Source organism: Primulina huaijiensis, chromosome 1, assembly GCF_012295235.1.
Source record: "Primulina huaijiensis isolate GDHJ02 chromosome 1, ASM1229523v2, whole genome shotgun sequence".
In the NCBI taxonomy this organism is placed as follows: Eukaryota; Viridiplantae; Streptophyta; class Magnoliopsida; order Lamiales; family Gesneriaceae; genus Primulina; species Primulina huaijiensis.
The window spans coordinates 2,569,026-2,581,975 of NC_133306.1; the positions used below are offsets into that span (position 1 = coordinate 2,569,026).

The 12,950-nt window shown below is 34.8% G+C and overlaps 2 protein-coding genes across 3 annotated transcripts; both read right to left on the reverse strand.

Annotated features, from left to right (window-relative positions):
• Nucleotides 1–1,059: 1,059 nt before the first annotated feature.
• On the reverse strand, nucleotides 1,060–9,090 carry LOC140976553 (protein RRP6-like 3). Of its 2 annotated transcripts, none has more exons than XM_073440797.1 (11): nucleotides 8,803–9,090; nucleotides 8,462–8,718; nucleotides 7,310–7,408; nucleotides 6,115–6,198; nucleotides 5,851–5,937; nucleotides 5,037–5,157; nucleotides 4,425–4,606; nucleotides 4,211–4,255; nucleotides 3,302–3,810; nucleotides 2,713–3,211; nucleotides 1,060–1,841 (listed from the first exon to the last, which is right to left on the reverse strand). In XM_073440797.1, exons 1-11 carry the CDS (start codon nucleotides 9,074–9,076, stop codon nucleotides 1,113–1,115), a joined length of 2,886 nt encoding a protein of 961 aa, XP_073296898.1. In that variant the 5' UTR covers nucleotides 9,077–9,090; the 3' UTR covers nucleotides 1,060–1,112. The 2 variants fall into 2 exon arrangements, with proteins under 2 accessions (XP_073296898.1, XP_073296889.1); XM_073440788.1 differs by having other exon boundaries at nucleotides 4,425–4,609.
• A 2,645-nt stretch (nucleotides 9,091–11,735) lies between these two features.
• On the reverse strand, nucleotides 11,736–12,898 carry LOC140981508 (uncharacterized). The gene is made up of 2 exons (XM_073447967.1): nucleotides 12,561–12,898; nucleotides 11,736–12,473 (listed from the first exon to the last, which is right to left on the reverse strand). The coding sequence occupies exons 1-2, from the start codon at nucleotides 12,855–12,857 to the stop codon at nucleotides 11,844–11,846; spliced, it is 927 nt and encodes a 308-aa protein (XP_073304068.1). The 5' UTR covers nucleotides 12,858–12,898; the 3' UTR covers nucleotides 11,736–11,843.
• Between the last annotated feature and the right edge of the window lie 52 nt (nucleotides 12,899–12,950).

The following is a 12,950-nucleotide window of genomic DNA, read 5'->3' on the forward strand; positions in this document are numbered from 1 at the left end:
CCGAACCTGAACCCGCGGAGATAAAATCTTCATCCTCGTCCTCGTGTCCACTTCAAAAATAATAATGAGGTAGGGACAAGCCTCGTATCCAAATTTATTATTACTAATAATAATAATAATAATAATAACAGACAAATTCGTGATGAGGATTGTATCTTCATATCCATCCGAACTATTTTGAGATTCAAAAAATTCACAAACCTCAACCCGAAAATTAGTCCCTAAACTCGTCCAATTTCGTGTATTCCCGCGTGACCCTGAACTCATGGGGAAAAGTATCGTCTTAAATACTCTAATTTCGTCCCATTTTGAATTTTCTCGCGTGACCGTGGAGAAAACTATCATCCCTAAATACTAGAACTACATATGTGCAAGACGAAACTCAAATTGTGACACGCATACATCATTCTGTCAATATAGTAGCTAAAATTAGGCAACTGTTTGGAATGTACATGTCGTTGCTTAAACTTTCTTTCTTTGGTAAGAATAAGTAATTAATTATCAGTTTAATGTTATTGATTTTTTAAGATTAATTTTTGTGACCATGGTCAAATTTATGTATAGGACAGGACAATTACTTAGAATTTCAAAATGGAAATAAAATAACAAGAAAGTTTAAAAAATAAGTAAGTCTCGTGTGATACGCTCTCACGAATTTTTATCTGTGAGACGGGTCAATCCTACCGATGTTCACAATAACAAGTAATATTTTTAGCATAAAAAGTAATATTTTTTCATGGATGACTNAAAAAAACGATTAGCGTCAACTCGTGCTAACAGAGCTAATTAAACTAGCCATTCTCCATATGCAACAGTTAACAGCCTTATTAAAAGATTAAAAAAACACTGTAGAGCTGGGATCAGTAAAGCATGAACAATGCATAAGACCCACTGATACCTATCATTTTTCAATCAATTATACAACGAATATTAAATTTGAATATATACTTTATTCTCAGTGTAGATCGAAACTTCATTACTTCACATACAAGACCATTTTTCTTTTCTTTATTTTTTTAATCAGCTTCCTAAATAAACTGATATCCACCAGATACTCTAATCGGAACCTGATAATCGAAGAAATTGATCACCTCATGTTCGAGATTGCCAAACTAATAGACATGAAAGCTTTTATAATTCAGATAGTACCGAACATCAGCATACCTGTGCATTACATCCCAGCCAGCCGGCAAGAAACGAGGATGAAGAGCCTCAACAAAAACTTGTCTCCATCTTTGGCAAAATTGATTTATACCATCTGGTCCATACTCCTTGAGCAGATACTCAACAACCTGTTTCCCATGGGGTCCATGACCTAATAAGGATAGTTTTGATTCATGCTTCAAAGAACTATCTCTAACTTGACCTGCACTGGTAATTTCTTTTGATATGCTACTGTTTCCTGATCTATTATCATAACTGGAATCAGACGCTAATACGCCACCCGGAACATTCTTAACATCTGAATTCATATAATTGCTATTAGCAGAAAATATTGTATTATTGCCACCGATACAAGAAGATGAAGGCTGCCTGCTTACTCCTGTATCCTCTACCATTAGAATATCCTCATAATATTGTTTCTGATCAGTGTCTCCAGTATTGCTTACTAAAGAATCCAATATTTCACCCGTTGATGCATTTGGAGAGGAGATATTTGCCTTACTCCCAATGTTATTTTCTTCCTCGTCATTCAGATATTCATATTTTCTAAGATGTTTAAAGGCATAACCTTTCTTTTTTCCAAACTTTCTTCTCTCATGAGGACTCATTCCAACCATCAAAGCTCTCTCAAGATCTTCCTCTGATATTTCTCGCCTACCATAATACATCATTATGATCTGCTCAAAGAAATAATTTGTTAGTAAATAGTTCAAGAAAATGGATATGAGATTTTCATAAAACGGGGAAAATACATTACAGTTTGACAAGATTGACATTTGACAAAATGATTTTAAGAACATTTAAACAACTCATATAAACACATCTATGATTACTATCATCAGTAATTGTTTAATGCCATACTACATGACAAACACTGTACTATGTTTGATTCAGGAAATCTGAAAGCAGAGAGAGTTTTCACAATGAAATAACTAATGCGCCAAAAAAAACTAAAAACGAAAAACAAATCATGGAATTTTCTTTTTGCATGTCAAACTATCTCTATTTGTGAGTGTGAACTATGGACATTGTTTTTTCATTGTGAAGAAACAAAATTACTCCTAATCAAATGTAAACCACAAACCAACACGATGAGATACGAAGAAAAATCTATATCAATGTAACTACTTCATTATTACTAATATCTACTATCTGCATCATTTAATATCAATACTGAATTAATTGTATTACTAAACTAGATTCAATTTCCATTTATTTTCATATTTTACACAATAAATTGAGTTCTTCGTAGATTGTAATTTAATTCTTGTATAACTTAATTTGTTATTACTAATATTAAATATACTCTTTCAAAATATTTCATTACTTATTTACCAAGTGCCAAGATCCGTATTCTTTCTTCATAAAAAGTTTTGCAAAGACCATCAGTTTACGAATACCTAAACCATGATTCCTGCCCATTTATCATTTATCAAAAATGGTAAATTGATTTACGAAAGTGGCATCTAAATAAAAATATTTCAACATTTTACTATGAACTATATTTTTTTCTAAAAATAAATTAACCAATAATTCTGAGCAAAATACCAGCATCAATTCTTCACGGCGTTGGGATGGCATTTGTGGTCCATGGCGTAGTAAAGCCATAGCTGCCGTACGCAACTCTAAAGGAGATACACCTACCTCCCCGGATGTCTCAACAGGCAAAGAGGATGCAGGAATGTTATGAGTCTCATCAAAGTTGACTACTTTGCGAACAAAAAGAGGTATCCCAAATTCAGCAGCTACTTTTTTCTTGTACTTTTCAGCAGCAGCGTGAGCAATTTCATGACAATCCACACAAACAAGGACAATATCATGGGAACGATGACTTTTCAAATGCTCGGGGAAATGTATTCTGTAGCATGAAGGTATAATTCTATACCGCAAATAGTGGTTCGCTTCACCACAACCAACACATATATTTTTCTTACTTTGAATGTAAAAGTCATTATCCTCGTCTTCTGGCCGTCCTTTGGGTTCAAAGAGAAGCATGATAGAAGGAGGATCATCTTCCACCAGTTTTGCCAGATTCCGATTGATATACCTGAACCAACATGTTCATTAGAAGATTACCCAGTATGACATGTATAAAGGGTTGCAATAAATAACAAACATCCAAAAAAAGACATTCAACCATTCAAGCTTTCTGCGATCGCAGTAACATAACAATCGCCCATCATCAGCATAGATCTTGCAGTTGTGATAAACTGGGGATTTGCAAGAAAATTTTTGCACAAATAGCTCTCGCGAAGTCTTCTTCGCAACTTGTTTTGAAACTCTGAATCTTGTATGAATGGAGGCGGATCTATAGGCTTGTCTCAGGTTACTTTTTGACATAAGAGCATAATTATAAGCAGAAAGAGGACAGCTACCTCCTGGACCTAGGTGCTGATGGACAAACGATTGAAATACATCCTCAATCTTTGTTACACTTTCTCGGAGCAAGTAAATAAGGTCTTCTAAATGTGAGCAAACAACAGGAGATGGAGATTGGTAGGGAAATCGTGTATTGAATTCTGAATCTTCATCCACTTTGGAGACGGTGCTACGTATTTCGATCTCAGTTTTTGGAATCTTAGTTGCCAGTGCAATGATGGCATTCTCGGACAAAACAAATCTCAGACTCTCATCGTGGAGACGAGCCTGAAAGAATACATCGGACCAATTTGGCTATTATAAACCCAATTCAGTATGAGAAATGCAAACATGTGCAAAGTAATGAGAACATAGTGATATGCTTAAGAAGGAAAAAATAGAAACTTATGGAAGCACGTGTGAACTTACTATAAAGTTTATGGTAGTACACATGACCTTACTTTTTAAAGGCTCGCACAAGTAATCACTTTTTAATCTCAAAAAATTTAACGATTGTAAGGGGTTCAACTTGAAATACCATGTTTTATCGTGTCGAGATACAAAGTTACTCTAAAATACTAGAGTTCAACAAAATAAATCAAGTCAGCAACAACAAAAATACAGAATATGGTAAACAAACCAATGATACGAGTATTTTAATAGGAAGATGAGACATGCTTCAACTAACCATTATATCCCTCCATGTGCAAAGTAGTCTCACAATTTCCTGAAACTGAAAGGAAATGTTCATCAGTGTCTATCCACTTGTAACCACGTGGGTAAATTACATCCACCTCCCATGTTGATCCAATGACTTTTCAGGTGGTGTAAGGTTCATGTAATTAGGTATACATCAGGGAACGTAGTTATATTCACTCTTAGGTACTCAGAAAGGTAGATACCTTTGTGTTGCAAAGACCAGAAATTTTTTCCTGATCATTCATGCAACGAGAAATGATTGATGCTGCGGCCAATTCTCCTGGACAAGCTTCAACATCTTTTGTGAAAAGCTGCAAACAAGTTGCATTGGAACGTCGACTAGCCTCGAGAAGAAAACGGAATTTGTCACCAGGAGACAAATTTTCTGCTGCACTTGGTTCTCTTTAGGATGTTGATGGTGTGAAGAGCAGAAATATAGACTAAAAGACTATGATGACTCTATTACACTTCAAAATTAATACTCTTACATATCATTTTTCAGCATCTTTTCATTTTCTTTCGCTAATCTAGTATCTCAATAAATGAAATAATTTCAGCTGTCACGTCAATGGTGGTAACTAGATAAATGACAAAGTTTTTGTTCTAAACCTTACATAATTATTTGAACATGTCTCATAATATAAGAACAATTAAAAGAAAAATCTAACATGATTGGGAATAGAATATTCTCCAACAATTTCTAGAGGTAAAGTTGCATTATCATAGAGTATAGGAATTATGATTAATAAGTGGGGCACGTTTAGAAGTTGTCATTAAGTTTTTGTGCAGAGATGGAAGTAACATTTATACCATACCTTTTTTCTGCCTATGCAACTCCAAACAAAGACAATGTGCAATATACAACAAATAGTGTGCATCCGTTCGAGCATATTGTATCATTTCTTCAGATAAGGGGCGTCGTCTCCAATCTTCTCTCTACAATACATATGATTGTACAAAGTCAGCTACAAATCTTCACTATGAGAGTCTCCTTTGTGTTCAAAGCTAAAAGAGAGGGAATCGTCGAGGAATCTGCTGTGAAATTCAGATCCACATGATCCAAAGTTTGTTCTATTCATGAATTTCTCAAATCCACAACTCCTCCATAGATACATGTATTAGAATAAAAATCAACTTTGAATTTGCTGGTAAAGTTAAAACTAATTGGTTCTCATTTTATTGACAAATATCAATTTAGATTCCCCTGCTTGAACCACCACTAAATTTCACAAATAATAACAGAATTTTCCCTGTAACACCTCATATCATGGAAATAAACAAGAAGAGTAATAAATTACAAAAAAGGACAAATAAAACAAGACAAAGCATCCACAATACTGTAAAATCAGTATATCATTTAGTGTAAATAATTAGTATTTCAAAGTCAGACAGTCTCCACTTTTTTAACTCGTCTCATACTTTTGGAAAGTGCCAATAAAAATTGAAAGGCATGCAAACATCTTTTTTCAAGGATGCATTTTCAAGAAAAGAAGTGAAGACACGGACAAAAGGTTTCTTATCTTTACTTTTTTTGCGGACAAGTATCCGAGAAGAGGAACAAATCAAACATGGTATTCAATTATCTGTATTAATATGAAGATATAAGAAAATATCTAAAATAATAAGTACCTGTAACACTTTATTTGTGGAAACTCTGCAGTATGTTTCAAGTAAATATGCCAATGACCTCTGTGGTTTGGATAACATGTCGCATGCCTGCAATATAATTGCACCAATAGCAATTACAGAATAGCACTCCCACGAGATAACAAATAAAAGTATAAGAGAAACCTCCAATATCTAATGTTCTCCTTTAATCTTCGACATTTTGGATAGTAGTTATCAGAAACTTCATTACAGAAAAACTTCATAGAAAGAAGGATAAGATTTCACCTTAGCCGTGTCAAATAAGTTCACAACATAGATGTGGAAATCTCTTTGAAGCCAGATAATGTCATTATCAGCACCATGAAATACCTGCACCATGATATTTTTTTCCTCAAGCACCACTTGATTTAATTACTTCATATAATGTTTTGCATCATATGGCTTCATAAAAAAATTATTAAGCTCTCACTGGTGAAAAAAGATTCAGAGCCAGTTTGGCTAAACTTATAAACTATTTAAAAGATTTTATAAGATGGTTAACGACTTATAAGCCGTCAAAAAATGTTTAGTAAAATTTTTCAAAAAAGAACTTATAACATTTAACTATTAAGGTCTTTTCAAAGGAACAAATCATACCAATTTATTTTTTAAAATCATCTAAGTTTTGGTCAGAAAGATCTCAACACTTCAGCTAATATCCAAGATTATTCTTAAGTCCGTTTTTCTTCACTATTTTTCCAGTCTTTTGATCATTTGATTTGTTTCTCTACTTTTCTATTAGAACTTTTTAAATACAAAGCTTTAAAAGCTTGACTTTTAAAACAAAAAGTCTTATACATTGCTAGAACATCTTATAAATTCAAAAAGCTTATAAGATGTTTAAGTTTAGCCAAATAGGCTCTTATTCATGCACCATTCATGACTAAATTTGTGTAACTGTAAAAATTAAATTACTTTTCCTAAGCGTAAGATTCTATCTTTTCAGGCTCTATTAACCACAGCTAGGGTGTAAAAGAAAAGATATCCTTCTTTCAACACTTAGATATGCATATCTGCATCCTCAAATTAGCACATCTGAACCTTCTATTTGCTATTAAGTAGTCTCCTTTTAATTTCAATTTCGAAAAAGGACTAGATTTTAGTCACAAGAAAGGGTGCGGGGTGAATAATATCAATCTTTAGTTCTAGTGAATTGTGACGACTAACATGAATCTGACCAATATGTTTCTCTGTAGTTGAGACTTGAGAATTTAAAAGACATCATGATGAGCAATTGTTAATTTTCTAATTTAAAACCACCAAAAAAAAAAGATTCGAGTATTTTCAATTATTAGAAAATATAGCTTGAGTTCATATAATTTATTGAACCACCATCACACAAGAGCAAAAGGACACATGGCAAACCTAAAAAGTTGTGCTGAGGTGCATGAGGAAAAAACTGAACTAAGACAAATTCAAAACAAGAATATCGATGCATCACCTTGCAGATTCCAGGATTAGCAAACGCTGGCCTAAGAAGCCCCATCATGTCATGTAATCTAATTGCGTCGACTAGATAATCATTCCTTTTAGTGGATATCTGTATCAATTTTGCACACTTCTAATATAAACCTTAGTAAAATAAAATAGCTTGGAAGAAGTATACATAAGAACGCCAAGTGCACACAGTTGCCTAAGACTGTAAAGCAGAAATTGAAGTGTGACAGGTTCTTCTTTCCGTGCTATTTCCATGTTCAATGAAAACATTCCAGATTTGTATGGGTGTATAGTGTGGTCTAAAGTATGGTAAAATAAAGTCCCTTCCCCTGACATATGATATAAGCCATATTCATCTATTCATTTGAAAACGCAAGTAAAATAAAAGATACCTAGCATGGGCAATATGGTCATAAAAGATGGATGGGAGCAGTACTTGCATTGAGTCAAAGAATCAAAGAAAACACATAATAAGCAAATATTCGCATAAGAGTAAGTAATGATTCTCAGTAGGGCACAGGGTATCAGCAATCTGGGCTCTAGGTTTAATAGAAAACAAACAATAGGAATTGAAAGTAATGACAACTAAACTGCTTTCTAAAAATGAGAAATGGTCAACTGTAAGGTGCGTAGCACTAAAATGAACCCCAAGAACTCAAAGCATGCACCTGCACTTGCATTTGCTTTACCAAAAATTTAGTGTTTATGAATAACTACTTATGTGTCATCAAACAAATAAGTAAATGGCAAACACCCTTCAGATTACAGGTGTTGACACAAGTAAAGATGCAAGCACAGCAGTTGGGATGCACTGTCATTATTTGATTATTTAAAATAAAAATACAAGAAAGTCATTTCCCTCGTCATACTTTTTTTATAAATTGGTTTAAGAGGAACATTCGTTCTGTTTTTTTTAGGGCTGAATCTCGGCCGATCCAGACAACAAGGCCAAAAATTGGTTCCCTTTTAATGAAACTACACATAATTTATTACTTAAAAATGGAAAAAGAAAAAAAAATCAGATTTTAATAATTTTTCTACAAACGCTACAAATTCTTAATCACCCCTGGCTTATGCACATAAATGATCATTAAATGGAAATCAATACACTTAAACACATAAGAGCAGACGTGATAGTAATAATGTCGAATGAAACCTGAACAAGAGCTGTGAAGCCTAAAAAAGACCTGAAGCTGTGCTGCTCAGTATCCACTGCAAACACTCTCACTTGACTCAACACCTCCACGAGCTCTCGCAATCCCGCTTCACTATCAACCCACACAAAAAAACTCCCCATCGTCGGAACTCCGCACTCATAATCATCACCATAAAGGCACTCCAGAATCCCAACATTCGTATTCTTAATCAACCTCGAAATCTCTCCCTTATACGGATGCAAATTCGTGCATTCCTCTGTAAAAGGAAACCCAAGCAATCCATTCAACGTATAAAACAAACAGGTAAGATAATGACCGTAAATAAAATAATAGCTCATACCGTCTGCTTGTACATCCGATGCCTGGAGAATGAGGTGCTTGAACTGAGAATATGAATTGTCGGTCAAAACTCGTTTGAAAGTGCTCTGAGGCTTCGGTTCCGTATTCAAATAACAAGATTTCACCCGTTTTCTGTTCACGAGTAGATGTTTGATTAAGAGGATAGAGACTGCTAGTGCGAAGAAACAGGTGAAAGCGACAATCGCAGCCGTCGCGGTCGCCGCTCCGCTCAGTTTATCTCCCTCCATCGCCATTGCTGCCGAGCTCGGCGCCATGATTTTTTGCAGTCAAGCACTTGAAATAACTTGACTAAAGGTTGTCTTGGCAAACGGACCATTAAACTAGTTGGGCTAAAGTGACCATAGCCCAACGTACACGATACTTCTCTAAATATTATAATTGGGCCTGATCCTGATGACCTCAGCCCGATTACACGACACTTTTTTAACTATTATAATTGGGCCTCAGCTCAATGACCCAATAGGCCTCGTTCGTTCTTTCATCTAGTAGAGGATCCAGAACTGAATATTAATTAAACCGTTATAGTTTTCTCGAATCGGTTCGATTTTCGATTGATTCGTAAGAAAAACATCAGAATTCAAGCTTATTAAAGCATAAATAAAAATAATGTAAACTCAAATATCGAGTTGAAATTATTTAGTTACATAGTTTACAAGCAGAGTGTGTGTGTGTGAACTCAATTGGACATGATTGATATATGCTCATGCATGTTGGAAATTTTCATATATATTAAAAATATGTTTTGTAATTTTATAAGTGTTCGCTAAGTGAAACCACGATTCTTATCTTGCTTTATCACACGACTCTTGGGTACCCCCGAAAAATGGGTAAGCCAAGTCCCCCAACTTCAATCACATGATTCTTGAATATTACTGATTTATACATTTGACCTACCAACATTAATACTAGTAAGGAAGGCAACGTAGTGAGACGGGTTTTTCATCTCCATTTATGTCCCTAAATTGTATTCACGCTATCATACTCGCTTTTTTCCCCGAACCTGAACCCGCGGAGATAAAATCTTCATCCTCGTCCTCGTGTCCACTTCAAAAATAATAATGAGGTAGGGACAAGCCTCGTATCCAAATTTATTATTACTAATAATAATAATAATAATAATAACAGACAAATTCGTGATGAGGATTGTATCTTCATATCCATCCGAACTATTTTGAGATTCAAAAAATTCACAAACCTCAACCCGAAAATTAGTCCCTAAACTCGTCCAATTTCGTGTATTCCCGCGTGACCCTGAACTCATGGGGAAAAGTATCGTCTTAAATACTCTAATTTCGTCCCATTTTGAATTTTCTCGCGTGACCGTGGAGAAAACTATCATCCCTAAATACTAGAACTACATATGTGCAAGACGAAACTCAAATTGTGACACGCATACATCATTCTGTCAATATAGTAGCTAAAATTAGGCAACTGTTTGGAATGTACATGTCGTTGCTTAAACTTTCTTTCTTTGGTAAGAATAAGTAATTAATTATCAGTTTAATGTTATTGATTTTTTAAGATTAATTTTTGTGACCATGGTCAAATTTATGTATAGGACAGGACAATTACTTAGAATTTCAAAATGGAAATAAAATAACAAGAAAGTTTAAAAAATAAGTAAGTCTCGTGTGATACGCTCTCACGAATTTTTATCTGTGAGACGGGTCAATCCTACCGATGTTCACAATAACAAGTAATATTTTTAGCATAAAAAGTAATATTTTTTCATGGATGACTCAAATAAGATAGTGCACTCATAAATTTATAAGTGAGATCGTAGTTTTTGTGCTAAAAAATTATCGACCAACTTATGGCATATAAAAAGGATGGCCCAAATCATAATGCAGCATGGGCATGGCACCCATTTGGAGTTTGTGGCATATAGACCACGTAGTACATTTTGTGGGACTCCAAGGAATTGTAAATATTGATTATATTTAGCAAATATTTAATAGTATATATAGAGGACACACCTCAATGGAATTATTATAGAATAATATTTTTAAATGAAGGTGAGAATGATGAATATATAAAGAAACGAGTTGGCTTCTAAATAGATAATAAAAAATATTTGATAGTTTGGGAGGAGTTTGTGTTATTTGGATCTCAAAACTTTGTTTAAAACTTGAGAAGTTGATGTCATATGAGCTATAAGAGCATCTCCAACCCATCTCTATTTTGAAGGAAATCTCTAAAATAGAGTATGGGTTGGTGCTCCAACCCAACTCCAAATGCAATCTCCATTTTGGAGATTGTAATAGTGATCCTCTATTTTTAGACGATCACTATTCATTTGAAGATCAATATAGAGATTCCACCAAATTACTGAAATGCCATTATAACAATTGCAATATAGTCCTTTTGAAAAACAATTTAGAAAATATCACTGATTTCGATCGACTGGTGGCTTGAAAAATAGAAGATCGACTAACACACAAACTTGGTCGACTCACACACCCACACTTAAGTCGACCAAAACATGTGCTTTGGTACATGCTTTGGTCGACCAACCAAAGACATGCTTTGGTCTTGTTGGTCGACCAAAGTACATGCTTTGGTCGACCAACCAAAGCATGGGCTTTGGTCGACCAAAAGCACATGTGCTTTGGTCGACCAAAGCATACCATCATGGTATGCTTTGGTCGACCAACCAAAGCATGGTCGACCAAAGCAAGATGTTTTGGTATCTTGCTTTGGTCGACCAAGATAAAGTTTGGAAGTGGGTCGGTTTGTTAATCAAACGTTGTTTTAATTTTTTAATGAATTAATTATAATTTATTATTTATAATATTTACCAAATGGAACTAGTGAACAATTTAATGACAAAGAAATACATAACACAATTTATTACAAACACTTATTATCGACTTCATTTAAATTGATAAACATGTGATATTTTTAGACATAAAAACGTAGACAATACTAAAATTTACATATCACCAACAATAAAAAAACACACACACACACACAACAATAAAGATAAACATATTTTTAGTTCATTGCAATCATGAGAGTAAATTAGTACGGTGGAAGGTCGGACTCGGATGGTGAAGTTCCTCCGAGGAACTCCCCAAACGGTGTAGAAGTCCCGTCAGAGCCATCCCCCGTCTCCATTCTTTTCTGCCAAATTTTTTGTTGTTCTTTTATCAAGTATGCACGGACTGATTCATCAACGCACATAGTGTTCATCCTTAGTATTTTATTTTCTTCTTTAAAAGCCATTATCGCATTCCTTTGTTTTTCAATATCAATGAGCTGTTGTCGATGTACCTCAGCATTCTCCATCACAGCCACCATTTTCTCAGTACATTTGGCCATGGTGGAGATGTCCTTCAAGTGTTCTTCAGTAGCTTTTCTTTTGGCTTTGGCCTTTTTTATGCCAATTGGACGCTGATAACTCCCTCCTGATGGATCTTCATCCAGGTTTATAGCAAACCCAGATAGCCCTGGAGAATCGGGTGTCGGTGATTCGGTGTTGGGAGAATAGTCAGACTGTGATGAGTCGATACTCACGTGGTTTGGTATGAAATTAGGTAAAATAGCGTTTGATGACCTAAACTTCTCTTGGTCCTTAAGCAAAGACCATACATGATCCAACCGCCAAGTCGACCCAGCTGATTGCTTAAATAAGGCTTTTGCTTGATCCAACTATAATAAGGTATAAATTGTATCTTAGTCACATAAAGTAAAAAATATAGTTTCACATAAATATAATAAAAAAAATTAATTACTCACAATGTCTTTCTCAGAAGCACCACTTGGACGGCTAAGTTCCACCTGGCTAACACATGAACTAAAGTTTTGGACAATCTTGTTTATGTTGAACCAGCGACATTGGAGGGCTTTAGTAGTTCGAGGCTCTGTTGAGTTACCAACGAGTTGTTCGTTGTATGTAGCTGCCACTCGTGACCATAACCTATCGCGTGATTGGTTTATACCAATTATTGGATTTTGGGAGACATCAAGATAAGCCATCACGAGTAGTTTGTCCTCCTCGATTGAGAAGGCAGCACCACGTTTAGATGAAGTCATTTGACTGTAAATAATTATTCAATTTGTAGGAGTGGTCTCAATGCTTCGTATGATGCTTCAATTTATAGCCAAAACAGTTTGATAAGAAATCTG